Source organism: Gossypium hirsutum, chromosome A03 (genome assembly GCF_007990345.1).
Source record: "Gossypium hirsutum isolate 1008001.06 chromosome A03, Gossypium_hirsutum_v2.1, whole genome shotgun sequence".
NCBI classification, from domain to species: Eukaryota; Viridiplantae; Streptophyta; class Magnoliopsida; order Malvales; family Malvaceae; genus Gossypium; species Gossypium hirsutum.
The window spans coordinates 4,043,353-4,065,897 of NC_053426.1; the positions used below are offsets into that span (position 1 = coordinate 4,043,353).

Below are 22,545 nucleotides of genomic sequence, written 5' to 3' on the forward strand. Positions count from 1 at the left end.
ATTAAATATTAGTTTAATTGGCATATTATTATAAAATTTTAAAATTTTAAAGTAAATTAAGAAATCTATAAAATAAAATATTATTGTGAATATATACATGTTTAATTATATATTATGAACTTTTTGGCTCACCTCTCCCAAGGCATAAAAAGGGATCGCTTGAAACTTATATGAAAAAGCTAGGATTCATATTCTACTTTGGAAAATGGCTTCTTTTGGGATTCATGCCCCTACAAAGATCTCTACTTCCACTAAGGTCCTATCACTAGTGCACCTTTTTTTCCCCTTTTAATACATATTTTACTAAAATGTTATTTTTCTTTTAATTAATCAAAATATAAGAAATAATTCATTCTTTGTAAAATTTTAAATAATTAAATAAATTTAATTAATAATAAATTGAATTGAATTTTTAAATTTATATTTTACAGAATAGGAATAATTCAAAGTTATTTATTGAAATGATTTTTTTAACTATAATCTCGATATAGGTACGAAATTGTATTGATCTCGATACTCATAAGTATCAAATCTTTAAATTCTGTGTAACTTTTTTTCAACACTAAAAAACTCTATATCGAAACATTATAACCCTTAAACCCTCAACTTTCAAAAAAAATATATTATTTGACACCTGAGTTTGGTTTAATATTCAATTTGATACCAAAGTTTTTATCTCAAATTAGTAACTAAGTTTGGCTTCAATGTTTAACTTGACACTTAGACCAAAGACCAAACTGTAATGGCCAATTTTTGGCCCAGACCAATAATAAAAAATAGCAAAGAAAAAAGAACCCTGGCCACCCCATGATGTTTGCCACCCCACGCCTCTGCAGCACCATTCCCAGGCATCACACACTCCCACCAACTCCTCCATACCCTGCAAAATGAAACAAACACCAAGACAGAAGCAGACAGCACAAGCAGTAGCAGAGAATAAAACAAACAATATTTTAATATGGGAATCGGCTATAAAGCCGAAATGAAACTGATTGTAAAAAGGGGGGATGGTGGTAACACAGATATTAGAGATCAAAACAAGTACAAACAATAAAAAGAGCAAGAAAAGAAAAGGTTGATATGTGATTCTACTTTCTTTATTTCGTCTTTTTTTTTTCTTCTCTAATTTTTCTCTTGATTTCAACACAAATCTATTAAATAAGAGTAGACTTAAAACCAAAAAAGAAAAAAGAAGAAGAACCTCACAGGAATCGCCCGTGATTGTCTCGCCGGAGACCTTTCCTCCGTCGTCGGGACTAAAGGGAGGTGGAGTCCTTTCTTTTGGTTCTTGTCGACTCAAAAAAGGCTAGGACTTCGAGATCCTTTTGGAACAAGGCCGAACGGCCCATGCTTGTGCCTCACCGGCCACCAAGTACGGTGGTGGTGCGGCGGTCCGATAATAATGCGATGATGGGTTCTTGTAAACCCTGGCAGAGGAAATGGAAAAGAGGGAGAGGGGGTAAAAGGCCCTCTGCATTCTTTTTTCTTCTTTAAAACAGAAGCTGAAATGAAAAAGAAAAATGAATGGCTTAAATGGCCACAGAAACGACAGCATCTTTTTTTAGGCTAAAATGGGATATTTTCGGTCATGATCCTTCCTCTTTTCCTGCGCCATTTAATTTAGTCCTTTTTGCATTTTTTTTTTAATTTTGGCCCACTTATTTCATTTTATTTCCGCTTTAATCCTCGGCCTGAGTGGTTGAAAAGCAGTGCATTTGAGACTTAGGATAATGTCCCATTTTGTCCTCATAACTTTGAATGCATTTTAATGTAGTCCATGACACTTATCTGTTATTATAATTTCATTTTGATGTTAATTTAATCATTTCCTCTTTATTTCAAACTGTTCCATCATATTTTATTATATGCCCCATTTTGCAATTTATTTAGACATTATTTTATCTAGTTTCAAACTTTATACGGTATTTGTATATTTGTCCTTTTTATTTTAAAAAAAAAACTGTTTTATATTTATTTATTTAAGTTTTTTTTTACATATTAATTATTTTAACCCATACATATATTACATATTCTGTCTTCGTTAGACTAGTTGTTCTTCTCATGTTCCATTATTGTGCATATTCATTCTTAAATCCTTCTCATGATGTTTTAAACTTTTTTATTGATCTGTTTTGGGTCCTTTATACTATTTTGCCTTACATTAAGATTCTTATTCATATTAGTTATTATAAATTGCTATGTTTTACTCTAAAGTACCATTTATTTATTTAAAATTATTTCGTTATCTCAAACCCTTTTTATTTATTTATTTTTAGTATTCTATGTATTATTTGTTATAAGTTTTTGCATTACCCATTTTTTTAAACTTTATGTACATACATTTTTTTTATATATGTATATGTCTATACTCTATTAGTTAGTTTCATATGCTAATTTATGTGTACATTTCTCATGCTATCTCATGTATTTATTTTTATACCATCCTTATTATTGTTATTAATACTATTATTATATACGTGTATATGTATATATAGCAGTTTTCATCATTTCATTCCAATATTTTGTATTATTTGTTTCCTTTTTTATATTATTATATGTTGGTGTATATATTTCTTATGTGCATACATTTTTCAATATTTATTTTATATATATGTAAATATTATGTATATATTTTTAAATACTATATTGTATATGTATATATATATTCTTAGTACTATATTACGTATATATTATGTATATATATTTATTTTTACCCCTATTATATTTATTATTAATATTAATACATTTATTTTATCATACTTATATATATATATACCTTTTTAAATATTATTTTATATATATATGTATATATTATGTAAATATTTTATTATTACTAGTTATATTTTTACTATCTTAGGTATATACTCCAAATATTATATATAGTTTACATACATACTCTTAATATCATGTGTATACATTCATTATTTCTATTTCATGTTTTATTCTAGTATTACATGTATCTTCATTGTTTGTAATATTATTGTCACACTTATATTTGCTTCAATATGCTTCTAGATCTGTCTTTTTGCTTATTTTTATTTATTAATTTGCTTTACATAGTTTCGAACATATTTATATGTGTTTTTATTTATTCCAATAAGCAATGCAACGTACCGATTTAAACACTATGTCATCGATTTCATCGCTATGTTAGGTGAATATCAATCGACTCGTGTTAAAACGGTATATCCTTCTCAAAAAAAAATCAAAAAGATTGAAAATTCTTGTCTTTCCAAACGGACCACGATTTGATCTTATATTGAACTCGTATTTTTGAAAATCAAGACAACACGTGTTTATAAGATACCAATTTTGGGCGTCGCGAGGGTACTTAATACCTTCCTCGCGCGTAACCGACTCCCGAACCCTAAATTTTCTCTGGATTTTAACGTAGACCTAAACTCAGCATTTTATTTGTTTTAATAAGAGATCTAATAGGTGTCCGATCACACCTAGAAAAAAGGATCGGTGGCGACTCCCTATTTATTTCAAAATCAAATGTCAAATTTCAAACTTTTTTCCATAAATCGCCACAATTAGCGACCAAGCTACGCTAAAATTTTTACGTCGCTACAGCTGGCGACTCCACTATTTATTTCAAAATCAAACGTCAAATTTCAAACTTTTTTCCATAAATCACCACAATTAGCGACCAAGCTACGCTAAAATTTTTACGTCGCTACACAAACAATCCAATGAATGTTTAACATGGGCACTTTAATAAAAAAAACACAAGTACTTACTTGAGATAAAAAAGCTCAGGTACCAAATTGAATATTGATACTAAGCTCATATACTTAATTGGGACAAAGAAAAACTCAAGTATCAAGTTAAAAAAAAAAACTTAGATGCCAAAGTGAACCTTGAAGCTAAATCCATGTACCAAATTAGAAAAAAAAACTTAAAGTACCAAATTAAATATTGAAATTAAGCTCAGGTATCATGTAACACCTCACACTCAGATTAGACGTTATGGTCGGATCTTGAGTAATTACATAAACTCATTTTAAACTCAGATTTTGAACAAAAAAAAAGTGTTTCAACAGTATTAATTTTGGCAAATCTCTTACAAGTTTTTAGGAAGATACTTGTTAAAGTTATTTATTTTACAGAAAACACTTAATTGGTTACTTAGTCTTTGCAGCAGAAATTTCAAAGTTTTAGTTTTGAAAATTGGGATTCTAATTTTATAAACCGTATAATTTTACAGTTTACAATAAAAATATCAAAATTCGATAGAACAAATTGAATCCAAAATGTAAAATCTGAAATAATTTTACAACCCAAAAAGACCAGGAATAGTTTAAAAACATAAATCATCTTATTTATTAACAAAGAATCCAATCCGAGCTCTTGTACTCCCCCGTCCTAAGTTTGTTGATTACTTTAGAAAATAAAAATATAGGGTGAACTAACAAAGCTCAATTAAATGATGCCATAATAGGCAGATCAAATACTGATGCCATGACTTATCATAAGATGCAACATATTTCATATATCAGATACAGATCCTACCCCCATTTGCTACACACCATCTCTGTCCATCCCTAAACACCATTTAGGGTAATAAATAATCATCCAATCCTACTCACCAAATAAGTGATTGCATGTCACTTTACATAAATAATGCGTTAATCCGCCAAAGTTAAATAAGTGTGGTGAAGCCATTAAATAAGTGTGGTCAAGCCACCAGAATTGCAGTCAAGATGTCAGAACAGATATGTGGTTAAACCACTAAATAGAGCAGATCATTAAACTGTCAATACTTCCTCTGTCACATAATTATCTCACCCCAATGTACGTGCTGAAACATAATACATACTCAGATGCACATAGATGAATCATGCTTTAACATATCAGAAACATGCTAACAAAATTGTCAAATTTGCAGATCAAATGCAAAATTTATGCTACAAACATGCTTTTAGGTGTTACATCTACAATACCAATACCACGAATTTCATATATCGGAATCACACATATCACATAACAAATCCTACGGAGAATCTAACCTTGAAACGCACTTCAAACACAGCCATAACTAAATTTTACTGAAAATGGGCCTACATGCTCATGTCGTGTTAATAGTAAGCTTTTCGACTTCACGTCAATCACTAATTTTACGGAATTAAAGTTACACACCTAACGTTTTTGGAATTGGGATGGTAAAAAGGTAAAGGGCAAGAAAGAAGAGCAAATTCGCAAAAAGAAAAGAAAAGAAAAGAAAAGAAAGAAATCACAAAATTTTCAACAAGAAGTTAAGGTGAAAACAAAAATGAGAAGGGTGGAGAGATGGATGACAGTAGTGGAGGGATTTTTGGGGATATTCCAAAATATTTTTTTAAAATAAAATAAAATATTTATTTATATAACTCCTATTAGATTTCTTAGAATTTGAATTTAACTCAAATTATGACCATATGGACGACATAGACAGAGGTAAAGCAAAAATAATTTTGCGACGGATGGGTCTTGCAATCAAGCTCCCTTCTACCTTTGCACTCGAGGGTCATTCTCCGCCCGGCCCGAGGAAACCTTTGCACGCCTCCGTTACCTTTTGGGAGGCCTATGCCCCATAGAAACTGTCTACCTGAGACTGTCCCTTGGCCCGTAGGTCCTGACACAAAATTAGAATTTTAACTCTTTCAGAGTGGTATCTCACTGATGGCCCCCCCGAAAGGAGGCCTTCTTTATTTTCCACCTAAACTGCATAAGAAAAGCCCAAAGCCAAAGGAATAGATTTAAATAGAAGATCTTAAGCACACATAATTAACACTTAACCACCACAACAGATTAATCACTTAACACAATTTCTATAACCCTTATGTAAAAACAAGACGTGATCATTCTCTCAATTTATTAATCAAATTTTTTTCTAACCCGATTATTGAGATGTCGCTTGTCAAATTGTATATTACCCTTAAATGTTAAAAAGAAGCAAAATGGAGAAGAAAGAAGTCATGTCATGTGGCGGCTTGTAGTTTGGTTTGCAGGCAAAGGACCATCATTACTCTCTGTTCTTCCCCTTATCCTATCCTGTCACCTGTTGCTTCAGTACTTTGGGAACCAAGGAATTTATTGTTTTAATCGTTAAATTATTTATATATTTTCATTTTATTTTTTTATTGTTGGTTATGAAGTAATTGAAGGAGAATTTTCTCAGTAGGATGTCTATTTTGGATGTATTAACAATTATATTTTTTTATAAGTATCAATTTAATCCAATATTATCAGACAACGTTTAACATTTTCCTACAAATTTTTATATCAATAATCCTATTGACCCACTTGAGCTAGTGAGAGAAAAGGCAAGGATATGAATATGATCATGGTTATGCATAAGGGCCCCCATCACCATCATCTCTGGATCTGAAACTTCTTTTTGTTGTGAAGATTTTAAATTTTCATGGCACCCCATGTTGGGTTTTTAACATAGAACAAAACAAGATTCTTCTTCATCAAGATCTCCTTTCAAGTTTTCATCCATGTCTGTTGAAACTTGTTCCATAACTGGTAAGGCATCTCTTTTTTCTCTTGTTTACATTAAGTATGGTCTAAATGAAGAAATGTTTTGTTTTGAACTGAGTTTCAATTAATGTTTGTTTGTTTTGTTGCAGAATCAGCATCTCAGAAGCTATAATGGAACAAATGAAAAGCATAAATCATTGAAGGGAAATTACATGGATGATAAATCAACTGGTTTTTGCTATTCAACCATGCAAACCCATCTCGTGAATCAGATCCAAAGCTTTGAATCCAATCCAGAGATGTTTAACTTAACAACAGGCATGGAGATGATAGGATTCTTCAATAAAAATGGAAGCAACACCACCACCACCACCACCACCACAGGTACTCCTTCTTGTTCCAAGGCTGTTAATGAGTCAACGACCGAGTTCTATCAACATGCCGAGTTCATAACTGGGTTAGAAGTTGGAACTGAGTCATCAGGTCCTTGGCAAGATGATTCTTCTTTAAGGTGTGTTTTCCCTTGCGAAGGAAACGAGAGACCAAGTCAAGGTCTTTCACTCTCTCTTTCATCAAGTAATCCCACTACCATTGGGGTACAATCTTTTGAGCTCAAGCAAGTTGGCCATGGCTATGATAATCAACATGATGATATGAGGTTCATTGGTTCTTCATCAAGTTCTAGAGAGGCTTTCTTTGCAAAGCCTGCAAATCTTCATCATCATCAAGGGGAGTTCCAATTGAGGAATTCAAAGTACTTGGGACCAACTCAAGAGCTTTTGAATGAGTTTTGTAGCCTTGGGATGAAACAAATGGATGCATCGAAACAAAAGCAATCGATCCATAAGGGTAATAAACAATGGGATGATGAGAATGGAGGTAGCTCTTCAATGAAACAACCCCTTCATTCCCTAGATTTCATGGAGTTGCAGAAAAGAAAAACCAAGCTGCTTTCAATGCTAGAAGAGGTATGTATGTATGTATGATGGTAAAAATACCTTGGAAGCTCTTGCATTAGTTTTCATATTGTATTTTATTTTTTTTATTCAAAAAATTGAATAAATTAATTCATATATATTAAATCAAATAGTAACATATGATGCATCACTTATATTTTATGCTAATGTATATTATTAGTTTATAATAGTAGAAATAAATAAAATTTTTGATGAAATAATTAATTTTCTCTTTAATTTAATGAATATGAATCAATTAATTTTTTATTAGAAAGATTAAAATGTAATCAAAATATTAATACAAAACTTTGATTGTACTGTGATGTATGTATGTATGAAAACTTTTTGTGGTCGATTGAAATGGGGTTTAAAAATACTCTTTTCTTAGGCCTAATTTAGCGACTTAGGGGACCTCCCAATAAATGCAAATTTATTGTTTTTTTTTCATGCATCTTTAGTTGGATAGAAGATACAAGCACTATTGTGATCAAATGAAAGCCGCGGTATTGTCCTTCGAAGCAGTGGCCGGCATCGGCGCGGCATCAGTGTATTCGGCTTTAGCATCGAAAGCGATGTCAAGGCATTTTAGATGCTTAAGAGATGGCATCGTTGGCCAAATTCAAACTACTAGGAAAGCCATGGGAGAAAAAAACCCAGTTGCACCAGGGACAACCAAAGGTGAAACACCAAGGCTAAGGATACTTGACCAAGCTTTGAGGCAACAAAGGGCTTATCAACAAATGAACATGATGGAATCACATCCATGGAGACCCCAAAGAGGCTTGCCCGAAAGATCAGTCTCGGTTCTTCGAGCTTGGTTATTTGAGCATTTTCTACACCCGTAAATCTCTCTCTTTACTAGTTTTAAAGCATTTTGTGGTTGATCTTTGTTAGTTTCTTGTCATCATCATTCAGATTCCACATTTTTTAAATGTTTTGTCATCTTATTTCAATCATTTAGCTTCTCTCTTTTATTTTTTTATGTGGATTTGGACCATTTGGTTCCATTGATATATATATATATAACTAGGACCCATCTTTTCCCTCACTTACAAGTAACCAAAAGTACTGCCATGGCTGAAAAGTTTCAATACTTTTGCAGGTATCCAAGCGATGTTGATAAACATATCTTAGCCCGCCAAACCGGTCTCTCAAGAAGCCAGGCATGTCCACATCCCTTTATATTATTATATAGGTTTAATTTTGCCATTAGTCCTATCCTTTAATTTGATTATTTTTTAGTCTATGTACTTTTTAAATTTTAAAGTTTTAGTCCTTACCAAACTATAATTGCTAAATTCCTTAAATTTTACTATTTTCAAAATCTAACGTGGTAAACATATTATTATATGTGTAATGGTTGAAATTTCAACTTTCAAAAAATATAGGAGTTTAGAATGATCCAATTGAAGAATATAGACTAAATATAACTCTTTGTATAGTACAAGACTAGTAATTGAATTTAACTAAATGGAATTAACTGCTATTATTTGGGTCAGGATTAAAATTTCAAGTTTTGAAAAGTACAGGGATTAAAATTGACCAATCCAAAAAGTACATGGACTAAAATTGATCAAATTAAAATATATAGACTATATTCACATCTTTCGCAAAGTACAGGGTCTAATAGTAAAATTTAACCAAAAATATTTTATCAATATATTATAAGTCCCCCTGAATTGATTTATATTATCAATGGAGCATATCTTGTTGGGATATTTTAAGTTATTATAATCATACCAAAATTTTTTGTACTAAAATATATTTGATCATATTATATATATGATGCCTTCTGTTTTTACTTGTAGGTATCCAATTGGTTCATTAATGCAAGAGTAAGACTATGGAAACCAATGGTAGAAGAAATGTATTTGGAAGAAACAAAGGAACATGAAAACAACAACATGGCCTCACCAAATGGAGCGACTAATACTAATCAAAATGATCAAAAACCGACCCCGGACCAGCTTGTTCGAGTTGACTCAGAATGTTTATCTTCCATTGTCACAAACCTAGATAAAAACGATCCAAAAAGTGCCAAAACCATTGAAACCCATCAAAGCTTGCATCACCATCACCATCATCATCAACAACAAAGCTTTGCAACTTATGGTGCCATGGAATTGGACTTCTCTTCCTACAATCATCATCAAGCAGCAGCATCTAACGGTGGAGGTGTGTCATTGACGTTAGGGTTACAACAACATGGTGGGAATAATGGGGTGAGCTTAGCATTCTCCCCAACATCACAAAGTTCATTGTTTTACCCTAGATCGGACCAAATTGAAGATTGTCAACCGGTTCAGTACTCACTTTTAGATGGTGAAGGACAGCATTTGCCTTATAGGAACTTGATGGGTGCTCAATTGCTACATGATTTGGCTGGTTAGCAATAATAAAAAAATGGGTTTTAATCATATTGTTGATGGGATTTATAGATAAATAGATTAGGTAGCATCATACATACATGCTTACGTACATGCATACATACATACATGCATGCATATATACATATATATATGTATTGGAAGAACATGTTTATACAGATGTATACGTTTTGTTAGGCCTCACATTGAAAGCTAAGTGATTGGAATGTTTGTGGTTGTTGTTTCGGTTGAACTTTCAGAATATATTGGGGGCTTATCTAGATTATTTTATTATATATTTATTTATTTTTACCATAATTTGTTTGGGGGGTCCTTAGTTTTGGAAATTAAGGCAATTCCACCATAAGAATATTAGGGGGATATAGTGATGGTTCTTATATTGTTGTGGTCCCTAATTCATCTTCATGAAGATGATATTTCATGTCCACAAGAATTGCCAGCATTTTTTCATATATGATTTTCTGAAAATTTGAGCATGTTTTATGATGCTGCTTTATTATTATGGAGAAGGTGCCTTTAATAACTCCCTTTTTCAGATGTAGTGTGAACTCTGAAACATGCTATTAGGGTTTTTTTTCTTTCCATTATTTAAGGTATAAGTCTTAAAAAAATAAAAAAATTGAACTCGAGTTGGGTCGAGCTGGGATAAGCTTTTATAGTATTATTATTATTATTATTTATTTACAATATTCGGATTTGAAATTTTACTTAAAAGGGTATTAAACTTCGTTTTACCATCCTTGCTACTCAACTGAATAAGTATAAATAGATGAACATAATCCAAACTAAACCTAAGTTGATTTATAGTCTTAATATTTGTAACTTCTTGATCATTTTCATATTACTAACTTATTTATTCCATCAAGTTTAGGGGTGAAGCCAAAAATTGCTTTAGAAAGGTCAGAGACGAGTTAAACCATCAAGTTTAGGGGTGAAGCCAAAAATTGCTTTAGAAAGGTCAGAGACGAGTTAAAGTTCAAATTTACAATTATATTAACTTGAAATTTTTTTAAAAAAAATTTAAAGAGGCTACAAAGTAATTTTACCATTTGGGAAGGGCCAAAGCCACCACCTGCCTTTTTATCTACGCCCTTATCAAGTCTCAACTTATGTAAAATGCGTGGTTTTCTTAGTTAGTTAGTTAGTTTTTCAACTTAATAGTTAAGTTAGTTATTCAGTTTAATGTTTGTAATAATTGAATTTATCAGAATAATTATAACTTGAATAATAAAAAAACTTATTTGCAAAAAAGTAATATCTAAAATGTATTTTTAGGAGTGGTGTATAATTCATAGCTAAATATCTAAAAATAGTTTTAAAGAAAGGAAGAAGTTATGGCATTAAGAAAATCTTGCCTTAATAAGAAGTACACTACCCCTCAATGTTTTGCATTCAGAATGGGCAAAATGTAAAGCATGGGAGATTAACCTAACAATTTACTAGATGCATTAAATCATCCCATGCATGACCTAAAGGCTCATTTAATTTGCTTCAAATTAAAGTGATGGGGAAAAATGACTCAAGCACTACTAATAATTAATGAAGGCAATAATATTGATATATGTTTGTTATATATATATATATATAATATAAACTAGTTTTAAACCACATGATATTTTATTTAATCAAAATTAATGTAGAAGATAAACCTAAAATTTAAGGATTAGTATTTAGTATATTAATAGTGTATTTCTTTTATTTTACAAGCAGGGACATATCTAGAGGGTTAGTAGATCCCAACCCCCTAAAATGAATTTTTTTTATGCCCTTAATATTTTTTAAACCTTTAAATTTGTAAAGGTAAAATTACACTTTAGCTCCCCTTTAAAATGATAAAAATTTAATTTAATCATTTAAAAATCATAAAGATATAGGCTATTAAAATTGTGAAATTGTATTTTTACTATCGTAAAAATTACAATTTAATTTCGACCCCTTCAAAAAAAATTTGACTTCTCCCCTATTTATAGATAGTCTTAAAAAATTTATATGTGTATCTATTTTTAAAATATTTTTTTCAATGTTTTATTATATCTCTATAGGATATTTATCAACTCATTAACTCTATTTGTGGAGTCTTTAATCTGAAAAAAAAATCCACACCACAATATTTTGAACATAAATAATAAAAACTATATTAATAAAAATATTACAAATTCACTTGCTATGCATATAAATGTGTAAAGAAATAAAAATCATCATTCAAAAGTGAAAAGTCTAATTTTACTTATAGAACAAAATTATGGTGTGAAACATATTATATAGAATATTTGGTGGAAATGAAGAGATACAAAATGCAAAAGAAAATTGAAAATGTAAAATTTGTGAGAACTATGATAATTATAGAATTAATTTAAGTACCCAATATTTATATTAAGAGTAATGCAAATAAATGATAACATTTATTGGGATCCATTGGAAAGGTAAATACTATTTTGAATTAAACTAAGATTTTCAAATAGGAAGACCTCTTTGGATTTATCAAGATAGTTGAGTGAATATATTATTTTATTATTTTATTTTTTAAATTAAAAAATAATTTCCAAAAAAATTAACAAGATTTTTAATTTTTTTTACCTTTTATATTTAAAAATGGGAGGAACTCACTTACATCGTTATAAGATTAAAGTGATTTTACATGTTTTCATAATTTTTTATACTATTAATATTTTAACAATTCAACTATTAAATTTATCATGATATTTGCACTTGTCATACATATTAAATTTTGAATTGATCCGATATCTCTATCATATCTATTTAAAATATTGTCTCTATCAATATATATTTAACGGTTGAAAGTTCTTTTATGTAAAATAAATAGTTAGAAACTTTTAATTTATGTCAAACTTGACATCTACAAGTATGGAGCATGAAATATGATTGTTGGATTGTTAAAACATTAATTGTTAGGACTAAGTTGTTCAAGACTGATGACTCGACTCTTGTTCAAAGACTTGTTTGAGCACAACGCGTTTAAATAATTGTTCAAGCACTTGTTCATATAAGACCTTTGGGACAACCTGAGTACTATGAGATGTTGGCATTTTGACTTGCGCCTACATATACGTTTTTACCGTAAGCAAATGGACTCCATGACATATTCTTTTTCATCTCAAACCTTGGTAATCAAGTATGGCTGCTTAAGAAAGTCAGAGATCGACATGTCTTATCACGTAAGACATATCCTTATTCTATAAGCTATTTATTTAGTGATTTATTTGTTAATAATAGGCATATATTTGGGAATAATTTTTGGAGGCTTTTTAAATTATTTTCAAAGTCTTTTTTTTATCAATATTTAAAAAAAACAATAATTTTCAATAAATTCACTTTGGTTTTGATTAATTTAAACTTAAATTTCATATACTATCCAAAATCCTTAGTTTGGTCGATTTTCAATTTTTTAATTTTTCTTGCTAAACCCTATGTGCAACACACGTGACTTGGAAACTAGTATAGCCAAAAAAGAAAGTATTTTGGAATAGGGATGACAATTCAAATTGCGAATTCGAATAGTAAAAGTAATATTCTCTATGGATACAAATTTAGCCTATTGGATATTCGTAATTCAAATCCATTATTTGTATCTGCATTTGATACTCGAATAACGGATGGGAATATCTAATTCCATAATTTACCTCCTGATAAGGTTACAAACTGTTTACTATTTTGCTTCTAGCATGACTCAAACCCTAGTCTTTTACCAGAGAAAGCTAGCTTAACCAAAATTAGTGTTTAACTTTGATTATAATATACACAATCGACTAAATAATGTATAAAAAATAAAATAAATATTTTTAAAATAAAATAATAATTAATAATAAATATAATAATTTAAATAAGTTTTAATAAATATATTTTTGTATTATATTTAGTATAAAATAATTTTAATAAATTTTATACTTGAAAATAAATATGTTTTAAAATAAATATATATATTAAAACTCCTTTATGATGTTTAACTCTGTCATACCCTTACTCTTCCCTAATATTCTAATGATAAAAATACATAAATAATGTTTATTTATATATATTAATTGATGGAAATTATTTGGTATATCGTCATAAAAAAATACGTAACAAATTTTTAAAACAATTTTTTAAAGTGACTTGTGAAATAAAATATATATATATATATTACAAGTTCACTAAATATTAACCCTTAATTTATTATTGTTATGATATGAAGTATATAAATTTTTAATAAATGAATAAATTCTATTGTTATGTAAAGTTTATATAATGGTGAGATTGCCTACTATCAGTTAACCTCTCTATAAACCCAGGGCTTTGAGATTGAGCTTGTGTTGCATAATCCATCCATAAAAGAGATCAGCCCTTCGAGGAATAACAAGCACCAAAGAGAAGCTTCGTCATCTCATCCATGCATGTTTAGTATTGCATTGTCAAGTCATTGATTTTTATCCTCGTTTTCTTTCTGTTTTAAGAGTATGGAGTAGGAGTTACAGAGTCTTTCATTGAAGAGAAGGTCGAGGTAGAGTTGATCTTTAACTCAGAAGAGATTCACAAGGATGAAATTGATTATGATCTGTGTTTGGTGGGAAATTTCTTGGGGAGTGAGTCAATAATTTTGCAGGTATGGAAGAACACTCCTCTCCCTTTGGCGTCCAATACAAGGGGTGAGCATTAAAGCAATCGATTATGGAAGCCTTTATCTGTTTCAGTTCTTCATATAGTTGACCTCAAGAAAATGGTCTCAGGAGGACCATGGTCTTTTAACAACTGTTTGTTGTTAATTCGTCTATTGTCTGAAGGAAAGAATCCCGAAGATGTAATTTTTTTCGTATGCAAATTTCTGGGCCAAGGTTTGCTTCAGAGAGCCTTCATAATGTCATTGGGAAATTTATTGATTATGATATGAGTAAGAAGAGGAATTTTATTACTAGACCAAGCGGACATTGGCCAATATTCTATTACGAGACCAACTCATCTTGATGCTCAGGAGACTGTTACAGATGCGAGACAAGTGAGGCTTAGGGAGAATGAAATTATGGAGGTTGATGAATCAAGGAAAAGGCCCTGTGATGTGGTTTCCCAGGATTTTTATTCTTCCAACAGATTTCGTAGAAACGGAGATATGTCTTTATCTTCTACTACTATTGATTATTTACTTGGTTTATCGGTCGGCCTTATGGATGGGACTTGTCGGGGACAATAAATTGTGTAGCTTGGAATTGTTGGGGTTTGGGCAAGCCTAGTGCAATTTTGTCCTTAAATGACCTTGTATTTTCTAATAAGCCCAAGTTTGTTTTTCTTATGGAAATGTTGGTTCATTCCACTGTAATAGAGGAGCTGCGGGTTAGTCTTCGGTTTCATAATTGTTTCTGTGTGGATAAAATTGGTCGTAGCGAGGGTTTGGCTTTTCTATGGATTTCCTATGATAATGCCTGTGTTTTTGGTTACCCTATGCGACAGTTGTTGGTGGTTGGATCGATTGTCCTTTGTCTAGTGTACTAGATAAAAAGAAGTTTTGCAATGAGCGGCTCCGATCTTGGTATCGTTATTTGAATAGTAATTTCGCTTCGAGAATTAAAGATGTTGAGCATCAACTACTTTTGGTCCGAATAGGCTTGGTGACGACATGGTCTAGTGCTAGGAGCTCAATTTTATTCTTGCTCAAGAGTTTATTTATTGGAAGCAATGGTTCAAGGTTTTTTTGGATGCATTATAGTGAGGCTAACACAAAATATTTCCATGCTTAGGCGTCGATAGAGGAAGCATTGTGATCATATCCCGATGTTTTTGGCTAGTAATGGAAGCCTGTGTATCAATAATGAAGGAATGTGCTCTGTTGTCCTTAATTATTTTGTCAATCTTTTTTAGGCATCTAATGGTATTGGTTTCGATAAATTTTCGGATTTAACAAAATGTGTGTTTGACGGTGATAATGATCAACTGCTGACTCTGTTTCACATTGAGGAGTTTCAAGAAGTAGTGTCCAGTATGCACCTGGATAAGGCGTCGGGTCCCGACAGTATGAAATCGACTTTCTTTCAGCAGTTCTGGTCGATTTTCAGAGATGATATTTTTATTCGATGTTGTACTTGGCTTCATAACTGCGTGTCTCCAAATTCTCTTAATGATACAATTTTGGTTTTGATTCCTAAAAATGATAAACCAAATTGTATGGTTGATTTACGTCTTATTGCTCTTTGCAATGTTCTCTATAAAATTGTAGCCAAAGTTCTTGCCAATAGGTTGCTCTTTGCAATGTTCTCTATAAAATTGTAGCCAAAGTTCTTGCCAATAGGTTGAAAGCTATTTTACCAGGACTTAAATTTTAAATGCAATTTGTCTTTATTCCTGGTTAGCTGATCATGAATAATGTTATGGTGGCTTTTGAACTTATTCATCATATGAAGAACAAGAGCAATGGTAAGACGAGAGGTATCTCTTAAAATTGATATCAGTAAAGCCTACGACAGGGTTGACTGAAGATTTTTAAAATTCATTATGTTTAAATTGGGTTTTGGTGCTACATGGGTGAAATGGATTATGCTTTGTGTCCCAACTTCATAATACTCGGGTTTGTTCAATGGTAATGATGTTGGACTAGTTGTTTCGAGTAGAGGGTTGCGCCAAGGAGGCCCTTTGTCTCCTTACCTTTACATCTTGTCTATGAAGGATGTCGAAACCATTTTTTAAAACGGGGATCGACTTTGATTTTGAAAGTGAAAATTAAAATGGGAGTCGCCACCGATCTTTATTGGATGTGATCGGATCACCCTTGTTTTAATAAAACATTTTAGTTTACTAAAACGACATTTTGGTCTACGAAATTTGAGAAAACGGGTTCAGGAGTCGGTTACGTACGAGGAAGGATTAACACCCTCGTAACGCCCAAAATTGGTACCTAATTGATTAATTAATGTCTTAATATCGTAAATTGAAAAGTTTTAAAATAAATTTTGAAATACGATCCCTTTTTATGAATGTCGAGTTTAAAAGTGCTTGAATTGGATCAAAATGATTGCTAAAGATTTTCTCGTCTCGAGACATCAGAGAATCACATCCCGTAAGTTAGGACGCGATACCTTGAACTTCCGAGCGCAAGTTTATCTTTAATTTTAATTGAAATTTCATGTGTTCTTAAAACTCGAAAGGATATCTGGCTATTTAGAATCAACGAGAGAATCGAAACTCCGTAAGTTAGGGCACAATTCCTCGACATTTCAAAATGCATAACATTGCCTTATTTGGAAAATTTTGTTTTTGAATAGTAGCGAATACAATATTATGTTCTTTGTTTGTTTTTTATTCTTTGTTTTTTATGCTTAAAATAGATATCTAAAAAATGAAATAAAATGAAAAAACGAGAAGATAAAAGAAACAAAAAAATATTAAAACAACGACCTTTCTAATTTTTATTTTGCGTTTTGCTTTCTAATCTCCGTAAAAAAAGAAAGGGATTGATTTCGGCTTTTTATAGCCGAGTTACACTGATTTGTTCTTTGTTTTTTCATTTTGTTTGATTCCTCTCGTTTTTTTTTTTTGCTTGTCGTTTTCTCTTTGTTCGTTTCTCTGCTGTTGGTATTTGCTTGCGTGTGGACCTTCATTTTGCAGGTCGTGTCAGAGGCTGGTGGTTGGGGCCCCGAGCGGTGGTGGCACACGTGGCAGAGGAGGCAGCGGCTGAAAGTCTGCAGCTAGGTTTTTTGCTGCTGAAAATTTTTAGTTGGTTGGGCTGTCTTGGGCTTTAGGGTTTGTATTTAATTGGGTTTGGTTTAGTAGTGGGCTGATGGAATTTGGGTAGTTTGTAATTTGGGCTAGGAGACTCTTGGACTTTATTTTTATTTATTGTATTTGGTGTTTTATTTTGGTTTGTTGGTATGGGCCAAAATTGGCTGCTACAAAGGAGCTTAGTTATCTCCTTTGTAGGGCCAAAGCAAGGGGGGATGTCCATGGTCTTTCAGTTTGTCGAGGTGGTCTTAGTATATCTCATCTGTTCTTCAAAGATGATAGTTTTCTGTTTTTCCGAGCGAAGGAGGTGGAGGCTCTCATTATTAAGGATATTTTGAAGTGGTACGAGGAAGTTTCGGGGCAAGCCATTAATTTCCACAACTTTGGGATTATGTTCAGCTCCACCGTTTTAACCTTGCTCTACTTGGCAAGGTGTCACGCTTCGTTACAAATCCGGATACTCTTTCTAGTCGGTGCTTCCAAGCCAAATATTTTCCTAATTGCATTTTTCTTAAAGATACGAAGGGTGGTAGACCGTCTTATGTTTGAATGAGTATTTATGCGGCTAAGAGTCTTATTACTAGGGGTATACGTTAGAGGGTAGGGGATGACACTTCTGTTGAAGTTTTTAATGACCCATGGATATGTGATGATTATACTTCTTTTTTTTGAGTTGAGCCCGCTGCCTGGTATGGAGCACTTGAAAGTTCAAGATTTGTTCAATACTAGTGGAATTTCTTGGGATGAAGATCTTATCAATGAAATCCTTACACCATATTATATAGCTAAGATTATGAAATGTCATGTTAATATGTACAAGACATCCGATTGCATGATCAGCCACTATAGCACTAATAGAAAGTTTATTGTCAAGACAAGTTATAGAGTAGTGTTACAGGATTACTCGAATGTTCATCAACATTTGATAGAGGGTTGTGGATGCAGATTTGGAATAACTTTATACCTCAAAGGTCCGGGACTTGGCGTTGCATGATACAATTTGTTCTATGTAGAGAACAATTATTGGCTAAGGGTTTGAACATTTTGCCATATTGTTCTAGATGTGGTTTCGTGGAGAGTATTGAGCGTGCGTTGTTTGACTGCTATAAAGATAGAGAAGTTTGGCAGTTGGCGGGTTTGCAAGTCCCCACTTCTTCTTGTATAGAGCTTGAAGTTTGTTTGAATGTGCAAGACGAGTCTAAGAGAGAGTGCTTGCTTGTTTTGATGTGGTTTATTTGGTTCTATAGGAACTTTTTTACATGGCAGAACAAGGATGTCCAGTCTGCTCACATTGTTTATCCAGCTGTTATGTTTCTACAGAATTAGGATGAAGTTAGGCGAGTTTTTGATTGTGCTCAAACTGGTGTAGAATCACCAAACACCTTGGATGTTAGATGGTCTAAGCCTCAATCTGGATTGCATAAGTTCCGACATTTAAGGAGCTGAATACTACTATATTTGTTGTTGTTGGTGGTGGTGGTGTTGTAATTGTTCAATTAAAAATTGAATTTAATATGAATTAAATTCGAATTAAAAACCCGAAACTCATAATTTCTGTAATAATTTCGTCCAAAAGTTCTCCTCACGCAGTCTTCACTAAAACGATTATAACTTGAGCTCCCAAACTCGAAATGGAGTGATTCAAAGTGAATTTCGAAGCTAAAAGATAAATCTTTGAACATCATGAAACATATCAACTCAGAAATGTCTAGATCCCATCCAAAAAGTCGTCGTAAATCTGATGATTTCCCAAACTTAAAAATTGACAACTTTGGTGAATAGAATTTAATAAATTTCACCTCTTCCGTACATGTATCAGCTAATGTGTTGTTTATTAGTTCAATTAGAGAGATACTTTATCTTAAGTATCGGAGCGAATGACTCCCAGAAGATAGAGACATAGATGTGAGTGACTAGACTGACAGTATATCAGACAAGACCTCAATAGAATAGATTCTAGATCCATTTATGAATTTATTCACTTGTGACATTCATAGTATGACATAACTTATGTAAGTAAAAATTTGAGTTCAAATAGATAAAGAATCGAAAACTGGTGCTTTAGGTATATAACTTCTGTGGTATGTAGCATATTCACAATAGTGGAATTCATAACCCGATTAATGGATAAATGATATTTTTTCATTGGCATTACATGATAGATGAAAAAAAACGTAGCCACAAGTCATTTGTCTTTGTGATAAATTACTTAAATATTATTTAATAGTAATTGACTTCTCATAAATGAAGATTTAATATTTAATAGTTATCATAAGATAAAACAGGATCATATTAGGAGAACAAATTTATCCTAAAGAGATTAATGATATCCTATGACGGTAACACAATAATGATAAGGTTATTGGATAAGCATTAATTAAGTAGCCTTCGTAATAGTATATAATTAGGGAGAACTCAATCATGATACTATAGTGGAATGATTTCTTAACTAAATAAATTTATAATTAATAGACAAAAAGTTGAAACTTAATTCTAATTTATTTGAGCCTTAATTACTTATGAGCCCTAATTACTTATGTTCAATCATTCTCTCCCATAACTCGTTGAAATTAGAAATGAGTTGTATGTAGAACAAAATGAACATACATAAATAAAAACTATCGAAACCATTTTTTGAAAGGTCGACTTTTATTTTAAAAAAACGAAAATAGAGTCGCCACCAATCTTTTTTATGAGGTGTGATCGGATCACCTCGTAATTTGATCGTTTTAATAAAATATTTTGATTTATTAAAACAACGATTTTGGTCTACGAAATTTGAGAAAACGGGTTCGAGAGTCAGTTACATGCGAGGAAGGATTAGCACCCTCGTTACGCTTAAAATTAGTATCTAATTGATTAATTAATGTCCTAATGTCGAAAGTTGAAATTTTGAAAAGATTTTAAAATATGATCCTTTTTATTAATGTTAATTTTAAGAATGCTTGAATTAAAATGAAATGAACATCAAAGGCCTAGTCGTCCCGCGATAATAATATGTCACATCCCGTAAGTTAGGATGCGACATTTGAACCCTCGAGAATAAGTTTGCTTTTAATTTTTTATTTAAGACTTAGTTATTTTAAATTTAGAAGGGTGTTCGGTGGTTTAGATTTAACGAGAAAATTGAAACCTCGTAAGTTAGGGTACGACTTTTCGAATTTTCAAAGAAACGAAACATTGCCTTATTTTTAAATTTTTTGAATAGTAGCGATTACAAAACCGAAACTATACATGCTATTTAGTTGAAATATAATAAAATGGCATGTTATGGATGAAGGAAAAAGAATTAAACGCGACCTTTGAAAGAATTAAGCGCGACCTTTGAAGTGATTTTGATGAAATAAGATGGAATGATGATATACATCATGGAGTAATAATTTACGAATAAAATGTTATAATAATGAATCACAATGACATGAAAATACGAATAAACGAATTATAATACGCAATATGGCAATAATCACACAACACATGTCACTTTAATATCAATATTAACAATCAAAGAAAACGAAACAAAATAATATATAAAACAATTTGAAGTAAATAGTACAAAACAATTTAAAATAAATAATATGTAAAACAAATTAAAATAAATAATATACAAAGCAATTTAAAATAAATAATATATAAGACACTTTACAATAACATATAAAAGAATTTAAGATAAATAATATATAAAATAAATTTAAAATAAATAATATACAAAACAGTTTAAAAATAAATGATATATATAAAAAAACCAATTCAAAATGAATAATAGTTTAAAATAAATTATATATAAAAAAATTTAAAATGGATAATACTTTGAAATAGTTTAAAATACATAATATGTGAAAAACTTAAAATAAATAATAATAAAATAATTTAAAATAAATAATATATGAGACAAAAGGTTTAAAATAAATAAATAAATAACAAATTTGCAAAAATAAATTGAAATGAAACAGATTTGGGACTAAATCAGGACAAAAATGAAATTAAAGGTAAAAACTATGATAAAATAAACAAATGAGGACTAAAATCAAAAGACGCGAAAAGGCCGAGGACCAAATGGGTAAAAAACCCAATTCCTAGACACATGTCCATTTTCTAGCGTATCAATGGGTCAGGGACCCGATTGAAAACCAAGCAAAATTCTGTGGTCAAATTTTAAAAAATAAAAAAAGAAAAGGACTAAATTAAAAAGAATAGAAGTGCGGAAGGGCCAGGAGGGTAAATAGCCCATTCACCGCAAAAGCACGCTGAACCTGAGGGCAAATAGATCGGATCACTAGTCAGAGGCCAAAACAACGCCGTTTTGGCCTCTGAACCTAAACTTCAAAACGGCACCGTTTATACAAGCTATATAAGTTAAATTTTTGCCCAAAAATTCATTTAGTCTATCATTTAAAAAAAAACTTCAAAACTTTACCAAAACTCTCTCAACCCCCTCCTTGGCCGGCCATGAGCACCGCCGCCAGTCTACAGCACCGCCGCCATGGCCGGTGGTCGGCAACGGACAAAATGAGCATTTTAGCCCCGTTTTCACAATTTGAAGGCCAAGCCTTCCCAACCCCCCCCAAAAAAAAGATCAAAAGAAAAGGTTGCTCCCCCACCCTTTTAGGTTCGATTTTAACGACAGAGAAGAGACCTCAGACAACGAGACCGCAGGGTGATTCCAGTGAGGTTTTCTTTCTTCTTTTTTTAATTTTCGTAGGTAAAAATAAAAAATAAAAAAATAAAACTTAAAATTAAAATAAAAATATCAAACGAATATCACCTTCTTTAAAAATATAAGTTTAAATCTTTGATTTTTTTGTATATCATCCTCCGGGAAAAAAAAAACAAATTGACTGTTGAGCCTTTTATAGGCATATTACAACTGTTCATTTTTCTTTTTTGTTTGTTTCTACTTGGTTCTTCTGTTTGTCCCCTTCTGTTGCGTGTTGGCTTTGTTTTGTAGGTGTCAGATGTCATGGGTCGCGCGTCGGTGCCCGCAACCATGACAAACTGGTGCGATCCATCGTGTTCGAGGGAGGTCATTTAGCCCA

General features: G+C 31.5%; 2 protein-coding genes and 1 long non-coding RNA gene across 3 annotated transcripts; 2 read left to right on the forward strand and 1 right to left on the reverse strand.

The window, feature by feature from the left end:
- Positions 1-613: 613 nt before the first annotated feature.
- LOC121223759 (uncharacterized) lies at positions 614-2,294 on the reverse strand. The gene is made up of 2 exons (XR_005921103.1): positions 1,207-2,294; positions 614-880 (listed from the first exon to the last, which is right to left on the reverse strand). It is a non-coding gene; the product is annotated as an uncharacterized lncRNA (long non-coding RNA).
- A 3,841-nt stretch (positions 2,295-6,135) lies between these two features.
- Positions 6,136-10,036, forward strand: LOC107963801 (homeobox protein BEL1 homolog). The gene is made up of 5 exons (XM_016900276.2): positions 6,136-6,513; positions 6,618-7,436; positions 7,883-8,265; positions 8,527-8,587; positions 9,233-10,036. The coding sequence occupies exons 2-5, from the start codon at positions 6,681-6,683 to the stop codon at positions 9,812-9,814; spliced, it is 1,782 nt and encodes a 593-aa protein (XP_016755765.1). The 5' UTR covers positions 6,136-6,513; positions 6,618-6,680; the 3' UTR covers positions 9,815-10,036.
- A 5,061-nt stretch (positions 10,037-15,097) lies between these two features.
- Positions 15,098-18,838, forward strand: LOC107887507 (uncharacterized). The gene is made up of 6 exons (XM_041104150.1): positions 15,098-15,133; positions 15,659-15,994; positions 16,147-16,222; positions 17,399-17,510; positions 17,711-17,944; positions 18,574-18,838. The coding sequence occupies exons 1-6, from the start codon at positions 15,098-15,100 to the stop codon at positions 18,836-18,838; spliced, it is 1,059 nt and encodes a 352-aa protein (XP_040960084.1).
- The last annotated feature ends 3,707 nt before the right edge of the window (positions 18,839-22,545 follow it).